The following is a 24,198-nucleotide window of genomic DNA, read 5'->3' on the forward strand; positions in this document are numbered from 1 at the left end:
TTCAGCTCCAACTCCACTGCCCACATTAGATGACTCAATAAAACCAGTCAGACATATTACAAGACTTTAGGGGCCGCCTATATACAGCTACATATCTTTTTTTTTTTAAACTGGAAAATTAGGCTAAATGAAAACCGGAATAAACTTTCATAATTACATAAATAGATTAAAAGTATTTATTTTTACGTGACCTACAATTGTTCTAAAAACAGTTTGTTTTGTTTGGATGAAGAGCTTTGTTTCCCATTATGGAGACCTGAGCCCACTCAAGTTTTTGTCTGGGATCATAGGAGTTGTCACAATGATTAACCCCTTCAGTGTAACATTGTGCAGTCGAATAATGTTTTTCTTTCTGTATTAATTTCAACAACATCCCACAAGAGACTGCTGCACAAACACTAAGGAGGTACAACCAGGAGATACCATGCAATATTTCCAGAAGGCTTTATAACTATGCCAGCAGTACTTTTTTAATTTGTTAATTTCATTTTTAAAATGATTTAAAACAGTTTTTGCTTGCGGATATATATCTAGATCTGTCTCTAGATCAGCAAGATAAGCAAGTCAAGTTCACCGTGCTGCCTAGTGCAGGCAACGTTCTCTTTATCTGAGTGAGGATGTAACGGATGAACTACATTCATTTCTCGATTCTCACACATGTGTACTGCACAGGCTGCAGGTACTGGATACTGGAAAAATGGTGATGGTGCACGTATTATATTTTCCACATTTTTAACATCATTTCAGTCACTGAAATGAGTTAAGAATTAAACAGCAGAGCTTTTTAAATATGCTAAACCAGTTCAGCATGACTGCACAGCACACAGTGGAGGGGAACTTTATGAGGTCAAGCAATCTTTGCACTGGCACATCTGAAGGTCAAAATCAGGACTCTTACCATTACATCTTCCCATGCTTCTTCATTTTGTATTTTGTTAACATTTTCCACAAATATTTCTCAAATCCCTTCAATTTATTGTCTGCAGTATCCTTGAAAACCCTGTGATGGCATGGGTTTGTTTTAAGTGCCACAATCTTCATGTCATCAACAAGAAAATTAAATACACTTAAATTGAATTGTGGTAATTCAGTGAGACCACTAGTTTATACTCACTGAAAACTTACTCTTATCATCTTCACTATGAAATTGCATGTCTATAACTTGGTACTTTTTACAGCATCCAAATCTTATGGCACACATGAATACATTTTTTTTTTTTTTTAAAAAAGGAAAAAGTGATTCAAATGCACAGCATGTGCTTCCTTGTTCCCTGAAAGCCAGGTGATATAACAGGTAGAGCATGTGTGAGGAGGAGGAGTGTCCTGCAGGACCACTCAGATGAGCTGAGAGACACACCTCCATACATGTCTATAAAAGTCTCAGAAAATGCAATAGGGTTTAGACTTCTGAAGATCTTCCTTTCTGACGGGACCAGGTTAGACCATCACCCGAGAGAATCATGGGGAACTGTTGTGACATGTTTGTGCAACAAAAAAATACCAACCTTCGGCTAAGGCTCCCCGCAGTCGCCTTTGTATGGGAAATAGCCATGATCATCCTTTTCGGTGTGTTCATCCGTTACAACGAGGAGGCTGATACACACTGGGTTGAGTTCAAAAAGGTGCACAACATAACATCGGACTCTGAGAATGACTTCTACTTCAGATACCCGAGTAAGTTAATCGCATTGCAAGGATAACTCAACTTCTCCTGTGCTAATGTTATTTTGTCTTTTGCCTGTTATATGATGAAGCTGACCAAGTCATTGATCCCATTGAGATGTAGAAGATATTTTACAAAGCCGACCTGAACAAGAGGCACTATGAATAAAAAAAATAAACATAAATGATACAATAGACATCAATGATGCACAGTACAAACCATATTTAAAAACAATGGTTCATGGTGTGAAGGTATGTTAAGTCAGCTCTAAAAGAACAGATTTTTTTTTGGGAATACATATTATTATTATTATATGACATGTGGAATGATATTCAATATAAAAGTATACTTAGTAAAAAAAACACAGGCATAGTTTGATTTATAAACATTAAAGAGCATGAGATTACGATCTTATTGGATCATAATTAAGAATACCATTCTTGAGGCTGTGCGTGATAGTTTTTAGGGCAGAAAAATCTACATATCCATCTTTTAATGAGTATTGGCAGCAAGTGTACAGGATTTTTCACTTTTAATTATTATTATTTTTTATTGCAAATCTGATATAATTGCAATCTGCAGCTTTATATTTCTGAAATATGTACTTTTTCTCTTATGAAATCATGGTTATCATAATTCCACTTCCTATCCAAGTTTGTAACAAGTTGTGATTGCTATTTATCAATCTGTCGGGTGCTATTTTCCATCAGTGGCTGGTTTAGGATTTCATGATTGGGCTGGCACATGGCTGGCAGGGCATGTGCAGAACTTTAGGATAGGGCTTAATACTATAGTTGATACTTAGACTATATAAATTATCCTTACTCCACAGCTTGAAACTGTGCCCTGCATAAGATATAACAAATAACCACAATGCCAATATTTATCAGTGGCCAAAATGCATTCACCCAGATTCCAACTACTTTTAAGTTTTTAAGAAGTACAGGGAAAAAGATAACATCCTGGGCCATACATACAAAAACAAGGATGTTCTGCCTGTAGGAAAAATGAGCAACAACACAAATGTAAATTAACACTGTGCAAGATGAAGAATGTCATGCCATAAAAGACTAAACATAGCTGAAGTGCAGGTGTTGAGACTATAGTCATTCAAATTCATAGCTGATATATAGAGGACTGCACCATGAAGCATGAAACAGTTAGTCATTATAGATCATACAGCCTTGTAAGAACAGTGCAATGCTGGCATAGGTCTGTCTTTCATTAGAAAGCTGAAGCATACCAACAATTCAGTGTGCAAAATTTAAATAGGAGATATTCTACTGTATATCCATGTCAAGGCTTTTAAGCTATTAACGCTAACATTGTAGCTGTTTTTGAAGTTCAAAATCTAACACACAATCAGAAGACACTCAAATCCCCTAAAATGATTTGACTGCAGTATTCTTGAAATCCTCCCTGCATGAAATCCATCCCTCCATCTGTAGCCCATCCCTTCTATCTCTTCAATTACATACTACATTGCATAAATTGTGACAATTCCCTTTAAGTAAATGGACTGCATTTATATAGCGCTTTTATCCAAAGTGCTTTACAATTGATGCCTCTCATTCGCCAGAGCAGTTAGGGGTTAGGTGTCTTGCTCAAGGACACTTCGACATGCCCAGGGTGGGGTTTGAACCGGCAACCCTCCGACTGCCAGACAATCGGTCTTACCTCCTGAGCTATGTCGCCCCTTTAAGTAAGTAAGACTACATGTTTATTACCACTGGAAGCGTACTACTATTGCCAGTGCTATGTAGGCCTATCTATGTATGCTACAAATGCATAAAACATTTTTAAAAGAAAAAAGTGATTTCAAATATGCAAGCATGGTGCTTTCCTGTAGCATGAAAGCCAGGTGATGTAACAGGTAGCATGAGGTGTCCTTCGGGACCACTCAGATGAGCTGAGAGACACACCTCCATACACGTCTATAAAAGTCTCCACCAAAATTGACCTTCACCTGAGAGAATAATGGGGAACTGTACACAAGGCGTTAAGGACTTCTTTTTGCGACCAAAAAATACCAATGTTCGGCTGAGCCTCCCTGCAATCACCTTAGTGTGGCAGATAATCATTATCATCCTTTTCGGTGTGTTCGTTCGTTACAATGAGGAGTCCAGTACGCGTTGGGTTGGGTACAAAAGAGCACAGAACATAACAAGTGATGCTGAGAATGACTACTACTACAGATACCCAAGTAAGTTAATCATGTGATCTATTACAGGGATCACGCAATTTTTGTTGCATTGTGTTCATTTTTTGTTCTAACGTAATCTTGTGTTTTGCCTGTTATATGATGATGATGACCTCATCAACATTTATTTAACCATAAAAAAAATCTCATTGATATATAGAATAAATTTTACTAGGGAGACCTGACCTAGAGGATAACACAGTAAAAAAAAAACAATTTAACAACAGACGTCAATGATACACAATAAGAAACAAGAATTAAAACAGACTACTGTAGTATTAGATCAGCTGTAAGAACTGTTTTTCACAGAGAATATATGATCCCTTTGAACCCATATTAATTCTTAGAATGAAATTAACAGGGATCATTGTATTTATTAGGGGGGGGGGTGAACTACTCAGTTGAAAAAACTGTCTTATGAATTGCAAAGTAGTGCTACATCCCACACTCTGAACTAAATCTACAAGTACTGTACATCTGAATTGGTATTTTTCTTTCCCAGATGTGCTGCTAACAGTTCTCCATACTGATTTTGTATCTAATTAACCTTACTAAACCATCTTAATGAATCATAGACACCTTGCAAATATAGCTAAATCAAACATTGCCATGATGTATTAAATTAATATGCATGCATGCCAATGTTTGCCTTTCATTGATGTATAACATAATGCTGCCTTGGGTTTCTATATCATAGAGAACAGAAAGTATTAAGAACAATAGCCCTTTTAAAAGATTTTGTCCCGTTGCCATGACAAAGGGAACGTGATAGACAGGAAAGAAATGGTCAGCATTGCACATTAATATTATAAGTATTGAACAATAAAAAGATTTTAATCCCAATGGTATAAATTACTTATATTTTTTGATACCATAGCTATGAAAATGCAGTATGTTTTGCAGTTAGGAATATTACTCCCCATCCAACTGAACACCTCCCCCTTCTTCCTTTGGAGTTGATGGCCCTTGCTTGATCAACCACAATAGGGTATGAAAGAAACTAGATATCTGAGAAAACCTGTAATTCCAGAATCTGTAACCTTGAAGAAATGAAAGACATTCATGTTATGGGTCCATAAAGTCTTGATTGCACCCAACTGTAATTTCTAAATAATGGTGTCTGTCTGTAGGTCTGCTGACTACAAACTGATGGAGATCTCATCAAATCTTAGGTCATAATCCACCCATAAATGAAAAATATATTGCTACACATAGCAGAGGAACAGTTTATATTTCTCAATGTTTGTGACATCACACATAATCCTCAGGTTTTTGGTTGACAATACTATAAGCCCTTAATAATAGATACGGTTAATTGAGTCACCCGCTCTGCGAGACATGCTATAGATGTTCATGTGCTTGAAAACGTTGGTACAGTGTTTCTGCTAGTGTATTGAGGGAGTGATAGTTTGGGGTACCAGTCTTGAGGTTGAGTGTAATAGATTATAGGGCATAAAAATCTACATATACATCTATTAATGATGATTAACATGCACAGTTAAATATCAATGTAAAATGGGAAATGCTCATACAAGTACATTATTAAAATATTTGTCTTGTTTATGGTAGCTAGTGGGCAACATTTTCACATTAATTTTTTTTCTTTTATCACAGATATAATTGTTATCTGCTGTTTTAAATGAAATATGAAATATGTCAGTTTTCCGTCAAGTTAACGGGGCTATCAAAATCCAACACCAATCCAATTCTGCAATCTTATTAATTTTATCATAGATTTGCTTGCCTCTAGTGTAAGGTTTTTTCCACTTCTAATCCAGGATTGTAACACGCTGTGATGCTATCAACAAAGAGCAGAAGCTTTGCTTTTTTATTTTACTTTTTTATTTTGCAGCCATCACAACCCAACCCAGAACGTGACAGGGTGACAGTGCTGCTCAGACAGGGAGAGAGGGATGTTATTTTGGCACTTTGCTTCAGAGAGGAGCGATGTAATCTCATTAATTACCTGTTGACTGATTTACCCAAAGATCCCTTTGACAACCATTTCATACTCATTGATTTGGAAATGCTGCATGTGCTAATCACATCTGTGCTGTCACAAACCACAGAACGTCTAGTCTCTAATACCAACTAAAACTCCATGCAGTACTGATAGTTCCCCTGGCACAGAGTGGCAATTGCTGAGCCTCTTTTCAGCACTGTATTTGACCTGTGGATAAATCTAAGGGTGTGGCAAAAGAATCTGTCCAAACCACAATGAGTTGCTCTTTATTATGTGGTGTCAATGTGACATGTTTTTGTTTGGTGACCCCAATTGACTTGTATAAAATATCCCGTCAGGTTGTTTCCCCCGGTAGAAATGCCATATTATTGTTGCAAAGAGATGGATGAAATATCATATAGCCACCCTGGCCTGTGGATGAATGAGTAACTTCTCCCAAGTCGGTGAATAGCATGCAATCGCCTCTCAGGAATCCCACACCTTTGTCAGCTCTGAGTGCAAGATATGCATGGAATGATTGTTTTCTAAACAGGACAGGCTATTGATATGGTACCTTGCTGGCTCTTATGAGGTGTTTCTGTATTTAGAGGATGTTATATAATTTGGCATTCAGTACAGTACAGGAAACCATGAATCATTTAAAAGATGTGCTTCTGTAAAAAACATACAATACTAAAACCAGGTATTTGGTTTGAGGTGATGCACCTGTCTGTCAACATGTGTAACAGATACTTTACTGAATGAGAGCAGGGAAAATTGAAAAGATGAAGCTGTACAACTCAGGCAGACCTGTATTAAGTCCCAAAGTAAAACTTTTTGTGCTTGCCTATGTAATCACTAACAATGACCACACTGTCTGTAGAGACTCCATGTTGTGAAACTAAAACCAAGAAAATGAGAGTCCATACCTTTGGTATTGTAATTTCTTTTATGATTTTATATGTGTGGATATTTGTGTAAACTGTTTATTGTATTTACTGGCCCAGGTTCAGGATCACAAGGGAATTTTTTTAATGATTCATCTAATCAGCCAGCATGGGAGGTGGTAAACTTGCAAACAAAGCAGTTATTTTCAATCACCCTAAACTCTGCATCCTGGTCCCATATTTCTCCTTAGAAAACCCCAGTTTTTTTAACAAGTAGCAGCAGCTTTATTTGATGCTGTGAATAGCCTACATATAGTCTAAGGTGTCATCTTGACTTGATGATCCCTTAGAAGGGGAGAAACCAAGCCAAATGTGACTAATGGGAATATGCAGGCTTCTCACTATGTTTGTTTTCCTATCTTATGAAATGTAATGTACAGAAAGGCTTCCATCCAACCCAAACACAATGCACCGCCCACAGCTTTGAGGGTAAAAGGGCACACATCATTTGTTGGGTGTGCATTCTAGGAACACATTCTTGCAATTGTATTTATACTGAAGGCATATTCATAAAGGGGTATTGTTCCTACAGTGAATGACTAAATAAATAAAAGGTTCACTTGAATACTAAACCAATGCAATAAAAGGCAGTAGGCCAAAAATTAGGAGTGCTGCCTGAGGTGAATACTTAGAACTGCAAACCACATGCTCAGGGTCTGCTGTTTGTGTCATGTATGATTTCTTGGTGGTCAAAATAAAATAACAAAATATACAAATTAACAAATGTGCTTCATACTTTCTTTAATTATTTCAAATTTGAGGACAAACGGATACCGTTTTGACCAAATGGAGGCTAGACCCAACAGAATTTATGTTGCTGACCATGAGATTGCCTGCGCAATTCTTCCCTTTACTTACCCCCTCCCTCCACAGGTTTCCAGGACGTGCATGTGATGATCTTTGTGGGTTTCGGCTTCCTCATGACCTTTCTGAAGCGCTACAGCTTCGGTGCCGTGGGCTTCAACTTTCTGGTCGCTGCATTCGGCATTCAGTGGGCTCTGCTGATGCAAGGCTGGTTCCACTCCCTCGACTACACAGACGGGAAGATCAAAATCGGGGTGGAAAAGTAAGCAGCACCGCCATCTTTTGAAAGTCGATTTAATTTTTTGGCCTTCGACAGAATTCAGTCCACAAGCAGGAGACATTTCCAAGGAATGTGTAGCGCTAAGGGGTAGTGTTGTAGTCGAGTCACTACAGTATACCTGAAGTCTGAGTTGAGTCCCAGTTGGGTTTTAGTGCTCCACTCTGGTACAGTTAAAGCTCGCACACAAATAAAAGAATGTCTGCATTGAACAAAACTGAGACAGCTGTCGTAGTTGTTTTCCAGGTGTGTTGTGCAATGTTGTTGTTAGACTAGCATCAGGAGCTCAATTGAATGAGGACAGTTTCGATAAGATTTCGCTAAAACAACAAAGCTGCAGGTTTTAAGCAAATGGCGGCGGCAATTGCAAAAACAAGATGGCCAAATAGCAGTTTGCTAAGAAGAAGTCGAAAAGATCCCGCAGAGTTCTGGAAAAAGGACTTGCGGACAGATGAGAACAAAATTCACTCGTATGAGAGTGATGGCAAGTGCAAAATGTAGAGGTCAAAAGGAATTGTCTAAGATCCAAAGCACCTCCCCCCTGCATCTCTTAAACATGGTGGTGGGGATGTTGTGATTTGGGCGTGTATGGCTGCCACAGATACGGCTCATTTGTCTTCATTGATGATGTAACTGCGGATCGCAGTAGCAGAATGAAACTGGTTGCACGGCGCTTCATTCTATAGCAGGACAATGATCCCAAACATAATGGTAAAGCATCAAAGGAGTTTTTCAAAGCCAAAAACTGTAAAATTCTTCACTGACCAGTCATTCCCTCGTTATGAATCTAACTGAAGCATATGCGTTTTATATATATATAGGCTATATATAAATACAAAATCCAATGTCCCAATGTTTGCTGTTAACTGTAGATATTGTGCATTTTCTATTATGCCACATAATTTAATATAGTATACATAAATAATGTCAGCTTATAATAAGCATTTATACATGCTACATGAATATGTCCCTGTAAAGTGTCCTGTTTTGCCCACCTACTTCTAGTAGATAGACCTGTGTTTTCTACACTTACAGAGGAGTCGCCACAAAGACATTTTTGAACAGGCACTCCCCTTGTAGTGATGTTATGAAATGGCAGTGCAACCAAATACAGTTTAAGGCCAGGGTGCATTGTTAGACAAACATGTTAAGGCTATTGTATCTGCTCACAGCACAGCCATTTAGCTGTAATCTAGCTGTTGTGTGCTGTTTAGAAATCTATGCAAAAAGGAGAGTCAACATAATCTCGTCTGTCAGGTTTTTCTCTGAAAGGTATTATGTAAGTGCGTATCTCTGTCACTGTCACGTTTACTGTAAACATGTTTGTATTTGACTAATAGGATGTGCTTAAAGCACACTATGCGTCACACCACAGGAGAGGATGAAAATGAACTTGGGGTGTGCCAGCAGGCTTCCTGCTGGCTGTGTATGATACTTGTTACACTGCCATTCTACAGAGGCTTTTCTTTCTGTTCGCCAGCCTCATCAATGCCGACTTCTGCGTTGCCGGATGCCTGATTGCTTATGGGGCGGTGCTGGGGAAGGTCAGTCCTGTCCAGTTGCTGCTCATGACCCTGTTTGGCGTCACCCTGTTTGCAGTGGAGGAATACATCATTCTTAATCTCATCCATGTAAGTTTTACTATGGCGGTCTTAAAGTGAATTGCATTGTGGATCTGTCCAAAGGTTATGTGTTTTAAAAAGAAAGTGTATTTTATGTGTTTATCCTGTGAACATGTATGTTTTTGACCCGCTTTTGTTTCGACAGGCCAAGGATGCTGGTGGCTCCATGGTCATCCACACATTTGGGGGTTACTATGGTCTGTCCGTCTCTTGGGTCCTGTATCGACCCAACTTAGACCAGAGCAAACGCCTGCAGTGTTCAGCCTACCACTCAGATGTGTTCGCCATGGTTGGTGAGTCATCGATGGTCAGAGAATAGTTTAACACTGAACAGAAGAACCGTGAACACACAGCGGTGTGTGCTTTTTCAGAGACTTCTGTATGTAATGAATCCTTCCTTACACAGGTACACTCTTCCTATGGATGTTCTGGCCTAGTTTCAACTCGGCCATCACTGACCACGGGGACGGCCAGCACAGGGCAGCCATTAACACCTACTTGGCTCTGGCCTCCACAGTCCTCACCACCTTTGCCATGTCGAGCCTGTTTGAGAAGAAGGGCAAGCTGGATATGGTACAGCTCAGAAATTCACAACTTCATTCACGACAGTCAAAACTGATTCAGCCCTTCTATTAAATGACAATGTGTGCATCTTGTGCTGTTCTTTTTGACTTTGTGATCCAGACTTGAACAGGCTTGCTGTTTTTCACCTGTTAGGCAACATCAGGCCTAGCAAAAATATGCTACTCAAAGCTAAGCAGAAAGTGAACTTTGCTTTGACTGAAAGGGGAATGGGGGTGTTTCTAAGACAACCAATAGGTTTGTTTGAATCTACCATTTCAGCACAAGGCTGCCTGCATTCTTACTGTGGCTGACTGATATCTACTGCTGTTTTTCAGGTGCACATACAGAATTCAACATTGGCTGGTGGTGTTGCCGTGGGAACAGCCGCGGAGTTCATGCTGACTCCCTACGGTTCCCTGATTGTTGGCTTCTGCTGTGGCATCCTCTCCACGCTTGGCTACATTTTCATCACAGTGAGTCGGAGGTCCTCCATGTTTCCTGAGTCTTCTGGGAGCTCCCCGTTCTCAGTTATCAGATCCTGAGATTGCCAGACTGCCAATCGCATATTATAAATGCATGACTTACACTCCATGGATGACTTCATTTTCGCATGTCAGAGGGAGATGTAGAATTTAGCCATTAATTTATGCAAAGGATTTTTCTTAGAGCAACACAAGCCTTTCCCTTTGGAAGTTTTTCGACTGCTTTGGTGGTTTTTGTCCCCAAAACTAACCCCCGGAACAACCATTTACAAACTAACTGATGGAACAGTTCCTCCACCCTTGTGATTTGACTAACTTCTGAATTTCACGTGCCACGTATGAATAAATGAGGTGCCACAGATGGTGTAGAGGATCTCTTCATGTTGAGGGGATTAAAAGTCAGTTCTGCCTTTGCAGCCATTCATTGAGAGGAAGCTGAGGATTCAGGACACCTGTGGCATTCACAACTTGCATGCCATGCCAGGCGTCATCGGTGGCATCGTAGGAGCCATTACGGCTGCTGCAGCCAGCAAAGAAGTCTACGGCGAAGAAGGGTGAGTTACAAACCTTGCCTACCTCCATCCTTGCAATCGAATGATTGTTCATTTCTTCATCATTTGTCATTAAGGAAGGAAACTGTTCTACAGATATTAACCAGTATAACATTATCTACAGACTAGTGATGCTTTGAGAGGCAATGTAACTGTTACTAGTTACTAAAACTGATCTTAAGATGGCCCCTCACTGCAAAGTATTTCGTTCTTACAGTAAATATTTTCTGCTTTTTTGGCACTGTTAATATTGTTTCCTTGGTTTATCCTTCAGTAAAATGCAATGTGTTTCGATGTTTGTTGATTTATTGATTATTGCTGTAATTTATTTAGTCAAGAAGGTGTCCAGGAAGTTTTGTGTCTCACATTTGATACGGATCATTTAGATAGACTGAGATATTAATGATGCCAGTCAAGTTTGTGCAAGGACATCAGTATGCCTCATGCTGGATTCAAACTGGCAATACGGGCAGATCATATGACACCAAACGGTCACTGACCTTTCCTGCCCGTAAATGTCAGTCAGGTGTCAAAAACAAATCCATATTCAGGGGGAGTGAGCATTTACCACCCAATCATATTGGTGCTCTGGCTTCCCAATGTTAACAGAGTACTCCTCATTTATATAAACATATAAGGAGATAGTTAAATAAGACTGGACTAATCCTCAGGAGATTGTTCTACTACCAGACACTGTTAATGATGTACATGTTTGACAGCATATGCTGTTCCACAGTGGCTGCAGGTGATTTAAGTGACCTCCCAGTCATGGCACTCATCCTTTTCCATTTATTACTGTGATAATGAGTGATGCCTTGAAGTATCAGTCTTACCGACCTACTCCAAATTGCCATTTTGGGATGCCTGCAGTTGAGCCTGATTGTTACTTTCCCCAGGCTGATCAACACCTTTGACTTTGTGGGGCCGTTCAAAGACCGGACTCCCAGGATTCAGGGGGGGTACCAGGCAGCTGGATTGTGCGTGGCCATTGCCTTCGGGGTTGTAGGAGGAATCCTTGTCGGTGAGTGCGTGTTGTTCAGTTATTTATTTGCTTATTTACAGAAGCTCTTATCTAGAGTGATGAGCAGTAGTGGAGAACATCAACGAGGGCTTGTGAAAGTACTCAAATGGATAGGAAAGATAGAAGTCCTTACCTGTCCAGAAACTTCACCAGTGCCACTGAGGTCTGTTCCGCTATTCCAACAGTTATGTGATGGACTTGTTAGATCTGCAGAAGTTGGAAGTTTATATATGCTGTGAGTTCTTTAGGAGAGGTGCATTACGGAAGCTAGAGCTGCTGTTGACTCTGTGATCTCTACAGGTATGATCCTGAAACTGCCCATCTGGGGAGACCCGGCAGACGAGAACTGCTTTAATGATGAAATCTACTGGGAGGTGAGATCGCATTGCAAACAAAAAGAAAACTTCAGGCCATGACAGCATTCACCACTAGGTGGTGCTGTTGGCCTTTCCCAAATGTATTCCCAAAAAGGGTCCCATGAAATGACCATTTGCAATTCATGAGGTGTGTTTTGTAAAAACAAATGAGTGACGGGAGTTGCTAAACCTCTGAGTGAGACCAAAAAAATAAAAGAAAAAACTATGATACAAGGATATACAGTATTTAAGGAAATCTTTGTCAGGAATTGGCCAATACATTCTTTTGGGAATGCTGCTTAACTATCATCAACTGACTGTGCCTTAAAATGACTGAACGATAGTTATGTGCAACAGCGTGTTCTTTGCCACAAATCTAATCCGTCATCACCTACATATTTGCTGGAAGCCCTTGAGTGAGAAGTTAACCTTTGTAGTTTTTGAAAATGGCATGCAATTTCGTTTTTCAACGTCCTAAAAATTTGACTTCAGACCAATGAATAACAAAGTTTGACTTGAGTTGTGAACCAAATAAAATGTCTTCAGCTAAAAATGTCCTTTTATCAGTATGGAGTTGGAATTAAGGCTCTATAATGCCATTTCTTTCCATATAGGTTCCTGAAGATGAGGAGAGCATTCCTCCTGTTCTTGAATACAACAACCACATAATGAATAAGCACCAGGGCATGTGAGTGGTCTCCTTTGTTTCACTGACCGGCAAAGGGGACATTAGGTTGTGTTATGTAATGCTTTCCTTTAGTGCTTGAAATACTACTCCTACACATGTGACCTTTTCCATTCACCTCACTTGTTGACTGTATGGTATGGTTTAGCTTTCCAGTAAACAGGGGTAAGGGGAAGGAAGGAATATGATGGGTTGAAACATTACTTAGCACATGATAAGCTTAAGATAAAGTGATAAAGTGTGTGTTTGAGGAGTGGTGAGCAATTTCAGGTGTTTCCTATTTTACTGGATGAGATGCAGAGCATGGTGGACATAGTGCAGAAGGGTAGCAGGGTACTTTAGATAATAGTATATGGTGGAGGGCATACCTATCACATCCCGTTGGCACACTGGACAATAATATAATAACAAGGCTGTATATGTAAAATGAATGCCTGAATCACTGACAGCCTGTAAGATCGGTGTACTACTGGGTCTCATGAAGTGGACTTTTGTTTCCTGGGGGTGCTATATGTTTTTGGACCACAAGATGGCACAAGCAGCTATGATAACGACAATATGGACTTTAAGTTAAGAGAGCAGTACTCATAGCATGGAAAAGGGCACCACCAAGGGGTCCTGCTGAATGCTGCCCTTAAAAAGGTGGCACTACTGAATCACATGTGAAAACTGGACAGTGCTGAAGCCCTAGAGCCCACCTCCTGTGCCCCCTGCACTGTCGATTTTCTTTGTATGCTGTAAATCCATGTTGCTATCCATCAGAGAAAATATAAGTTATCACAACTTCAAAAACAGAAAATACGTGTCCTAATGGTTGAGGAGACTTACAGGGCCCAATGTGGCCCATGTAGCCATAAATGATTGAGTCTGTGTATCATTTAGTGCTGCTGAATATTCTGGAATCTACCTTTCACCAACCATATCCTATTGCACACTTCCATTTTATTTTTACTACTGTATAGCTGAGTTGTGAAAACATGAACAATGGCTCTTTTTGTAGAAAATTGCACCAAGTTAGTTCTGACCTTGGCTTAAAAAATGTGCCTGTTCATAGTAACAACACTGCAGTTTTACTGTTGATGAGCACAGTGTGTTTCCAGGAAAGGTTAAATCTCCTGTGTGTTTATAGAGGCTTAGAAGCCGCTGGGCTGAGGCTGTAGCTACAAACTTTTCATTTGTAAGTGACGTCTCCACTGCTCACAGGTCTGCATCAAACTTCTCTGTGGAGCAGAGCTAGTGGGGTAGCTGGACCACACCCCCTCTGGCTGGACCACATTGCCTGTGTCCCTCACTGAGAAGAAACGGAAGGACGGACATTATAGAAAGCAAAACAAGTTTTTTAAATATGTATATATACACACTCATGAGTATGTAAATATGAATATGAATATTTAATATCAATACTGAATTTAAATATAATTCAGGCTGTTGTTTCTACTCACATGCTCTAAATGAAGGTTTTAAAATTATTTTGTAAAATACAATTGTGATAACTTCTAGCACTTTTCGCTTTGTCATTACACACACACACACACACACACACACACACATTCATATTTTTGGAGACTGGGTAACAATTATTGGCTGCAATTAGATATTTTGTATTAATTTCTCATCTTTCTGTATTGATGACCTGAATGGATTTATAGCATCCAACAAATTGAGTATTTACTCTGAGTACTGTGACATTTGTGTGTTTGTTAAGATAATGCATAGTGGTATATATGTGAAATATAACTTATAATTTAAATCCATGGCCAAAGGTGATTTTTAAACATCGCAATAGACTTTATTTAAAATATTATCACATAAATACATGCTCTTATTCCAATATTTCTAATCATTTTGCCCTTATTTGCCAATTGATTTATTATACATTTTAGTGATATATTGTGATAATCAGCCATTTCTTCTTTCCATCTCAACCCAATGGCACTTTTTTGTTGTATGTTTTGTTTTTGTAATTCAAACTCTGTGTTGACATTTGGCATTATGTCTATGCAATGTTAATGTGGAAAAAATAACAATCTCCCTGTGGACACTTTTATTCACTTGTAAAAAAATAAAATATGTAATATGTTTGTTCAGATTAACTCTGAATCTGCTGTTGTGATATTCCCATTAACTTTATAATGAATGTTGCCTAAATCCACTTTTTTCAAAGGACAGATTCATCTGCTTTGCAAGTTGTCTCCAAATGGCGTTTAGTTAATTACAGCTTTGTACTGTTACATATACCCCTTCGCTCTCCTTAGCCTATCTAGTGTGTCCTGTCTTTCCAGTCCCTCTGTTTATTATTTATTTCTGTGTTCTGGTATGAAAACTGCTCCACATTCACCCGGTCCCTTAGCATTCCATGCAGTCATTAGATTGCATGACGTCCCTTACGAAAAGCACCCTTATGAGCGTGCGAACGTCACTTCTTCAGCTCTTCTCCTTCCAACCATTCATCCCTCCTGGCCTCTCCTTGTTCTGGAAGAGGTGATTTTGGCATGCCAATAGCCTTGCAGGATGACTAGCATCAAGCCGGATGACTGGCTGTAGCACAGTACCTACCAAACATCACTGTAGTAGAGGACAGTACAACACCATGCCTTAGTATTGTACTGTATGGACTTCATACTGTAATTTGCACTTTTCTACACCCCACTGGAAAATGCAAATGTGTGCTTTTATTTTGGTTTATGTTAGATGGTTGTATGTGACTGATATCTATGACCATTGGTGTAGGAACCGGGTGGGACGTGTCCCCCCCCCCCCCCCAATGTTTGTAAAGAATCAAATTTCCCCGCGCCAACAGCAATAAAATATTACTTAAAAATTATGGAAAGGTCTGTACACAGGAGCAATGGTTTACTCCTCTTCACACAGGAGCAATGGTTTACCCCCATGGCCACGAAAAGTTTGAGCTTACGAAAGCACACATGGGATATGTAGTCAACAATTAGAGGTGATTGCTTAAACCGATCATAATATGGACTTCATTTCCCATAACCCTTATAAAAATAAAAATGGCAAGAATACATTTTAGGATAGCACTTGCGGTTTTGCTTGTGTCGAACGTTCTGCGACTGAAACAGCGATATGATTTAGTTTACCCACTAGCATCTGTCCAAAATGTAACCAAGCCAGGCAGTTTTCACGGTCGGGAAAACTTTTATGACAACGTCAGCTAAAGTCAGTGACTCACAGCGGTTGGAAAGGACGGTAACGGTAATCTTGTTTGTGACGTTACCTATCAATATGCCAGCTAACGTCAATGTTAGCTAGCTAGTTGTTAATGAATGAACTGTGATATCTGAGTATGATAAGTAGCTAGCTAGTTAATAGCTGTCGGTACACTATCTGAATGTGATGTTCGCTTAACTCAGAAAACTACCTGGCGATAGCTGCACTCGGTTGCTAAGCATCGAATTAACGTGACTCCCTATGTTGCAGTGTTAGTATTTTAGCCAATGTTTTGTGTAACGTTATGGACACGTCTTGTAAAATCACAAGTTTGTTTTAGCTATCGATATCTCTTTTTAACGTTAGCTCCCCCTCAATATTTAGAACATGTGTATTTGTCCCCCTGAATTTTGTGTTTTCCTTTACATTTCCACCATAAATTGATGCAGAAAATGCTCAAATCGGTGCATAAAAATTCACCAGAATGCAGGAAATGAAGTGTTTGACGCTCAAAATTCCCTGGGGGAGGACCCCCAGACCCCCACTTAATGTCCCCCCCCAATGTTCAAACGAAACCTAGGGCACTGTCTATGACTCATTCCCCTCACTCAGCTTAAGATATGGGGCTTTAAAGCACACAAGAAGTGAACTTAAGCTTTAATTTGTTAAAATCAGTTTGAACCCCCCTTTCATGATCTCCCTTCTGTACAAACACTACCAGCCTCCATTTGGCCCGGAACACTCATTTTAATGCGATGCATTATGTGTTACGGTGAAGCTGGTAAACACCAGTGGGCGGTTGAGCTCACATAACCGTGTCTCACTGGTCTAACAAGGTCACCACCTTGTGCTGCTCTGGGACCGCAGTTTGACAAGGGAAGCTGACGCCCATTAAAGCTGTTTGTATAGCCTGTTGATTGGACATGCTGGAGGTCAGAGGTCAGGCCACCTTACACCCTTGTCTCCGCTGGCTGAGATGACCACGGCAGGGGCCTTCAGTGTTTCTCTTTCGAGTCTCTGGAAGGCAGAGGCCACTTCCCAATAGAGCGACTCGTGTTCCTGTCAATGGCCACCTGCAAATATAACTGGTACCTCTCGGCCAATTGATTTTGGGCGTTGAAATGAGATGCGGCTTGCTTGCAGGATCTCTCCTCACAGGAATGTGGGTCTATCCCGTTGTGGTCAAAGAGTAGGATGGGATGGATCTCACAGCAGGACATTGGCTCAGAGGTCAGAGAGTGCACACGGACAAAGAGCTAAGCCATTTTTACAGTTCAGCTCAGTCTTTGCTCTATCAACAATGGCTGGTTTATTTTCTGATGGCGGACTGTATTGTGCTTGCAGAGACAAAGGAAGAAAATGACTGACTGTGGTCAGAGTGGGAGTGTAGCCTGGCTGTCCAAAGTAATTTGCCCCATGTAGTTCACCCCTCGTCGTCCTCTGTCCCAGCATTCTCATGGTAATGGGGGCTGATGGAGGGGCCACATTGAGCAGACAATAGATTGCCATTTCCTGATCAATCACCATGACATTTAATGATCTTTAAATACACGTTAAAGGGGGAATCTTTGTGCCTGCCAACTTCCTGTCCTGTTGGCTGTATCAAATTGCCACTGAAATGCTATTTATTTATTTTTAGCTTGCTCTTGATTAATGCTGTAAAATAAAAATGTGATATGCGTATGTATTACGTAGCTCTCAATACTTTATTTTTCCAGGACCACTCAGACAAATTGTACACTTGTAAAAATATAGGCTACATTTTATTTATGACAGCAGTTCGTATAATAAATTGCTTGTATGCCTTTTGGTATTCTCTAGTCCTAAAAATAATGCCATCTATTCATTCATATGTGTGCTTAGATTATTTCTCACGGCCTTATGATTGATCAAAAAGTTGTCTTTCTTATGTGCTTTGCCTCTGTTTATTAGGACTGGATATACTGTACATATCCATTAGCTTAGCTTTAGCATCCTGCACTGGCTTTTTTTAGTTTTTTAGAAGAATTCCAGATCTCCTAATCTCACAGGAGGAAAGTCAAACAAGAGAACCATGACCAGGGAAATAGCAGGGCAGCTATCTCAGGTTTAGGGGATTACAAGGTACAAATTAGGTGGACGGCAGGGGGGTGGGCGGATAAGTGATTTTACTGATTTTATATGGCTTTCCCATGGGCGGGAGTGGGGGGAAGGGGGACTGAGAGAGTGAGAGACAGAGCTGGGGTCAAATCCCTTCTTCTGGCTAATCAAACACAGCTGCAGGGGGTGGGGAGGTGGACGGCGTGAGAAGGAGGGGGCCCGAATGTAACAGAGATGTCCCGGCTAATCCCCTTCTCCGAGGAGCGCGGGCAGGCAGGCAGGTGGGCAGGCCTCTGTTATAGCCCGGCCTGAAAAGGACTGCCAGGGGAAAGAGAAGCAAGAGTGGTCCTCACTCAGATCACATAGCGCTCAGACTGTATGTGAGACCACTTGGCCTGCCATTGTCCTTCGCGGCTGGCCCTGTCTAAAAAGCTGTAGAAAGCCTGTAATCAGATTAAAGATTGCCGGGATGAGGGGGGCTTTTTTTGGGAGCTGTGGGGTGGGGGGGGGGGGTTGTGGGTGAGGCGGGGTGGTGGCTGCCCCTCTAATCAGTACCTGCCATTGAAGTGCAGGAGAGGAGCTAAATAACTCCGTGGGGGGCGTCGGTACAGGGCCTCATGGACAAATTGGCCTGTTGTTGATGCTGTAGGGGGGATGGGGCAGATAGCAGAGGAGGTGGGTGTCTTTTATTCCCAATTCTTCTCCTTCCTGACCTTGGGTAATTATATCGCTTTTTGGAGCTGATTGGTTAAGACCATACGGACTCAGAGCTCTGTTATGTATCCTCTTTGAGACAAGGGCAGAGAGAGCTGTAATAAAACCGATATCCGTGGTTCCGGTAGAATGAAAATATTCACCTTCGTTTGGCTCTGTTGCTTGAGTCACTGTTTGAAAAGATGGTAGAGCATGAGTAAGGGATGCACTGGTGATGTCACAGTGTTTGGGTGGGTTTGTGTTAGAGGCAGAAGCCAGGGTGTGGAAATAGCCCATCACTCACATAGCTGTGCAAGTATGTCTCAGCCCCAAATTCATTTATGCCCATGAAGCAAACAAACTCTGGCTATGAGAGCAATCTACCTTTCTGTCCTTTCTGTGTAGAGCGTAGAGCTAAGGTAATTTAGCAGGGTCTGGGATATGACAGATATAAGCAATCTCAGCATTATCTTCTGTAGCACTGGTTAAAGATAAAAAATAATTCTGTAGCATTCACTGTCTTCCACAGAATTATATCAAAGTATCCCAGAATTGTCATGTTTGCTAAGGTAATATTAATGTTTGTCAGAGACTTAAAGATTAAATCTACACTAATACCTGGTACACGTATGTGGAAAAGTAAGGGTCTGGCAGCTGTGATATTTGAGTTGACATGAAATGAAGCAACACATGAGGAAATGCAAAGATATCAAAGCTGGATTTAGTTTTCATTTAAGTCAAATAACATAAGATAAGTGGGGGACAATTGAACGTGTTCCTTATGTGAAACAATAATGGAGCTTTTCCAGATATTGACTTTTCCTGGGAGTTGACTTCCTGGTCTATGAGCCAGTTTTATCAGAACAACAGGTCTCACTGGAGAGCAGCTATGAGGCTTCCCAGGTATTTGTGATTTTGTTTTTCACCAATAACACCCAGTGACATCTAGCTTGGAAGCATGCTGTCATACATGTCATGCTGTAAGCAAAACAGATGTCCTTACAAGGTACCAGGTCTCTTGGCTTGGAAAGACTACAGCAAAGAACAGCTAGTGAGTTGGTACTATCTCATTATGGAATTGTACCCCTCAAAATTCCCCAACTGTTAATTCAAAAAAGGTGTCAGTACAAATATGAGATGGTGTATAAGTGCACAAGCCAGCAGTAACATGTTAGTCTCTTAATGACAGAACACAAATGCATTAAGAGTGCCACTCCTGTATGGACTGAATTTACCACTTGGTGCCTGTGTCATGAGTTAACACAAGTTAACACAAATGCCAATCAAGTTACTATAAAGGTAGCTAAGCAGGCTATTTGTGCAGCTATGGGCTCATATAGCCGTAAGCTAGAGCTTAGCCGGCATTGTGCAGCAATTATGTGTTTACCAGGGAGTTGTAGCTGGAAAGAGCTTGGCAGCCAAGCCAAGCTATTGATTGAATATGGTGGTGGTGCACTGCCTTCCTGCTTAGAGACTTAAGTCAGGTAGTAATGTCACGGTGGGGTGGGAAACCAGGGTTCACTTTCTGGGTCCAACAAATGTACCTGTTTTAAAATGTCTGGCTCCAAATTAAAAAAAACTCCAGTATATAACCCAAGCAATTATATTTCTATTAATAATCAAAACACAAAACAAACAAGCGCTTGAGAGCTCCTTAAGCATGTATTCATCACTGGCTGGTCAGTGGATTTATTGCATTATTTTTATTTGCCTGATTCCAACAAGCAAATTCCCAATACAAATGTGTGGGGCCTGTGTTTACATTCGATGCATTTGTTGCCTTTTTGTGTTTTTGTCTGCTATTACTCTCATGTAAAACCTTTGTTAGATTTCATTTATTGTACTGTTGTCTTCAGTTTTGTAGACAGTACTTTTTGCCGTTTGTAGTTTATATATAAATGATTATTTATGACGACTGGGTTTAGAAATGTATTATTATGTACCAATATGGTGGTGGAAAACTTTTGGAAATGAAGAAACTCAAAAAATTATATATTTTAGGATATATCAAAAATTTGTACGTTACAGGAGAGGTCTAATGGTAAAACTGTGAATTCCTCTTTGCCCCAAAGAGACCGGTGGATCTGAGAAGATGATCAGTAAAAATGGAGCCCAGTCTTTCCCAGGACCGACCTTGGAAATCCTCTTTTCCCCTGCCTTCGCTATAAAGGAGGCTTTGTAGTGTCTTTGTGTCGTTCCTTTCCAACACCATGAAGGGACTGGATGCTGGGACAAGTGTTCCAATTAACCGAGAAGCTCCCAATTTGGTGAGGAGTGCAACCTGAACTCCTGCCCACAACAAGTAAGGATGCTCCCCCCCCAAACCGACAAGCCGTCCCAAACCTGACCTGGTCTTGTCATGCTAATACCCTCCCTCCCATAGGTCTCCTTGTTGAAAGACCTTCCAATTGCTCTCTATCGCTTGTTTGTTAGTTTTGCGCTAACTGCTCTTCACAGGCACTCTTCCCTCATGTTTATTCATCACCTACTTAAAGGGATGGACGTTGGACCTTATTAAAACTCAATCCAGCTCCTTTTCATTAGGCACGAATCCTTAGGTTGGGGGTCAATCGGTCTGGTCCTGGGGGGGCATGACCCTGGGAACAATGGTGCTCTGAGGGGTGACGATGGAGAAGCATCCCATTCAGAATGAATCCGGAGGCATGGCAATGGCCACATGAAAGGGACGGTGGCAGAGACATGAAAGAGGGGTGTGAGGGGCTTGAGCTGAAAGATTCATCCAATTAGAGGATCCACCTGCATCAGGCCACCAGTGAAAGGAGGAGTGTGGGAGTGAAAGAGACGTCTTATAATAGCTGCTAATTGGAGAGTTGATTGCTTGCCTTCTCAGTCAATCAACCTGACCTGATTGACAGGACTGAGGAGTTTGAGGGTAGTAGACATGTTGAAAATGTAAATGGGAAACCTATCCAGACTAGTTTCAGCAGAAAGAGGCATAACACGGGGGAAAAGCAGTGATGCCTGTGAGTTTGTGGAATACTCATGACGGAATTCATAATTAGCTGCACTTGTTTTTAGCATAGTTGCCTGTTGTGAAGCTCTTGCTTTCCACGGCATCGAAAATGAGGGGAGTCCTCAAACACTATCATGACACACATTAGAGCTTTGAAACAAAATACATAATTTAATTTGATTAACAGTGACGTTTTACCACTGATTTCTTCATTCTCACACAGAACTCATACTAAACGATTCTCTTGGCCCTCCTATATTTGAAGATTTTCCTTTACTTTCGCTAACTTCTCAGGAGAGGAGAAATATTTGTGGCTGCTATTGAAAGAATGTGAGAATCTCATTGGACAGAAATGTCCTCATGTAATACTGTGGGAATTTAGTGTTTCACCTGGTTCACGATTAACCACTTCTGACAGTTTCTAATTTACTTGTTGTGTTTATTTGTTGGAGCTGAAAATACTCAGTGGGAAAAGGAATGCCTCGCTGACTGTCTCTGTGGTTAAGCTTGGCCCTTCCCAGGTGTTCACGTAATAGGGAAAAAATTGAAACGTTGTGAAGCACTGTTCTGTTGAATAATGTGTAGGATGAGGCAGTTCTGAGCTGATTGTATGTAAACAACAGAGCAGAATCTGGAATGTCTATGGTTTTAGCTCTTTAGCATGTTTGTGGACATTTTGTATCAGAAAGTATTCATAATTTCTTCTCAATGCTAATTGAATGATTATTAAAAACAATGTGGAAATTGAAATATTTCAGAATTTCTGAAATTGCAGAGCAGTGATTTCCCATTAAGAACTTCAGCGAGAAACAACAGCTGCATTTCACAACATCTGTGTTCTTTGGAGTGCTGAATTGTATACTGTACGGGCCGTTTGGGCACACCCACCGCACTGCTGCCACGGCAACTTGCACGCAGCTCGCGGAAAGCGGAGCCGTGGCCCTGCCCACCTACGCAGAGTCTTTTCATTGGAGGGAAGACAATGAGGCAGGAAATCAATGGAGGAACACATCTGCTCAGTATAGAGAGAGCGAGGGGTGTTCATCAGGACTGCTTTCAGGTCATCCCAAGCACGCATCCCCCCCATCAGACTCTGAATGAGTCCCCAATCACAAATCTAGCGGAAAGGCAGAGGACTAGAATTACAGCTAATGATGAGGTGGGACCCCTGATTATGTGGGGGGTTACCAGAGCCCGGGGCCTGGTCCTAATGGGGATTAATTGATTGGAATAAACTGATTGACAGGCTCCTTTAATCAATGCCTCTGTTCACAAGCACCAGTGTTTAAATTTTCTTCCTTCACTGCCTGTGGAAAAAAGGCTCACAGCCTCTCTGAGCTGTTCCTACAGAGCGGGAAGAGAGGAGAGAGGAAAGAACAAACAACAACAACAAATGGCTTCAGAAAACAGCCAGATCTGAGACAATGAGCGAGATGACAAAAGTGAAACCATCCCTCTTTAAACCCCCTTTCTACTGCCATCTGGACGTCTTTAGTGTGTTTAAACCTGAGAAAACGGTTGGTTATAATTGAACCCCACCCCCCCAGCCCCCCAAAGTCAATGTCCTCTCTCAAATCAGCGATCATGGGAGTTAGTGTTTAGTCTGTCTCCCATGCCAGCTTTATCTCAAAGATTGTCATTGCCCTCATCCCTACTCTGCCTTATAGAGCAGAGCCATTAGATTTGTTTTGAGGTAAAGCTTTGGAGTTTATTGTCTCATTTTGTGTGAGGGGTGTGATGGCTCTCTGAGACTAAACCCATTCTACAGTAATGCAGAATACATGGATGTCTCCCCATAGGGACATTGGAATTGGAAGCAAATGTTTGTCTCCATCCATCCATCTTCTAATCGCTTAGTCCAGATCAGGGTTGCGGTGGCAACAGGCCCAATGTTGCAAATGCTTGTCTGTCACCCTCAATGTTATCATGGCCACTGTATAAGCATTTCCTTAAAATGACTATTTAAATAAAATGCTATATATTAACAAACTAATAGATAATAACCGGTGGCCTCAAAGTAGTATAGCTTTGCAACAGGGACTTTTTTTGGTGATAAAACACTGTATTTTTAAATTTGGGTGGCGGTAGTGCTCTGCTATGCACCATCTAACAGTGTCTTCATTGTTAGAACAGCAGTTGCCATCCTTGTCTTGGACACCCTCAGGGTCTG

The 24,198-nt window shown here is 40.9% G+C and overlaps 1 protein-coding gene and 1 long non-coding RNA gene across 2 annotated transcripts; both read left to right on the forward strand.

Annotated features, from left to right (window-relative positions):
- Positions 1–1,394: 1,394 nt before the first annotated feature.
- On the forward strand, positions 1,395–15,207 carry LOC135255492 (ammonium transporter Rh type C-like). Its single transcript, XM_064336734.1, has 11 exons — positions 1,395–1,674; positions 7,626–7,818; positions 9,314–9,464; positions 9,601–9,748; positions 9,862–10,028; positions 10,355–10,492; positions 10,919–11,055; positions 11,949–12,073; positions 12,374–12,447; positions 13,044–13,117; positions 14,318–15,207. Exons 1-11 carry the CDS (start codon positions 1,461–1,463, stop codon positions 14,349–14,351), a joined length of 1,455 nt encoding a protein of 484 aa, XP_064192804.1. The 5' UTR covers positions 1,395–1,460; the 3' UTR covers positions 14,352–15,207.
- A 929-nt stretch (positions 15,208–16,136) lies between these two features.
- Positions 16,137–23,625, forward strand: LOC135255493 (uncharacterized). Its single transcript, XR_010330173.1, has 2 exons — positions 16,137–16,327; positions 21,127–23,625. It is a non-coding gene; the product is annotated as an uncharacterized LOC135255493 (long non-coding RNA).
- Positions 23,626–24,198: the final 573 nt, after the last annotated feature.

The sequence above is a fragment of the Anguilla rostrata genome, chromosome 5, assembly GCF_018555375.3.
Source record: "Anguilla rostrata isolate EN2019 chromosome 5, ASM1855537v3, whole genome shotgun sequence".
Taxonomy (NCBI): domain Eukaryota; kingdom Metazoa; phylum Chordata; class Actinopteri; order Anguilliformes; family Anguillidae; genus Anguilla; species Anguilla rostrata.

Bases quoted from the DNA above. Each gene is read 5' to 3' on its own strand.
- LOC135255492 (XM_064336734.1), top strand. From the start codon at position 1,461: ATGGGGAACTGTTGTGACATGTTTGTGCAACAAAAAAATACCAACCTT. The intron at 7,819-9,313 runs GTAAGCAGCACC...TCTGTTCGCCAG, and splicing joins ATCAAAATCGGGGTGGAAAA to CCTCATCAATGCCGACTTCT. The intron at 9,749-9,861 runs GTGAGTCATCGA...TTCCTTACACAG, and splicing joins AGATGTGTTCGCCATGGTTG to GTACACTCTTCCTATGGATG.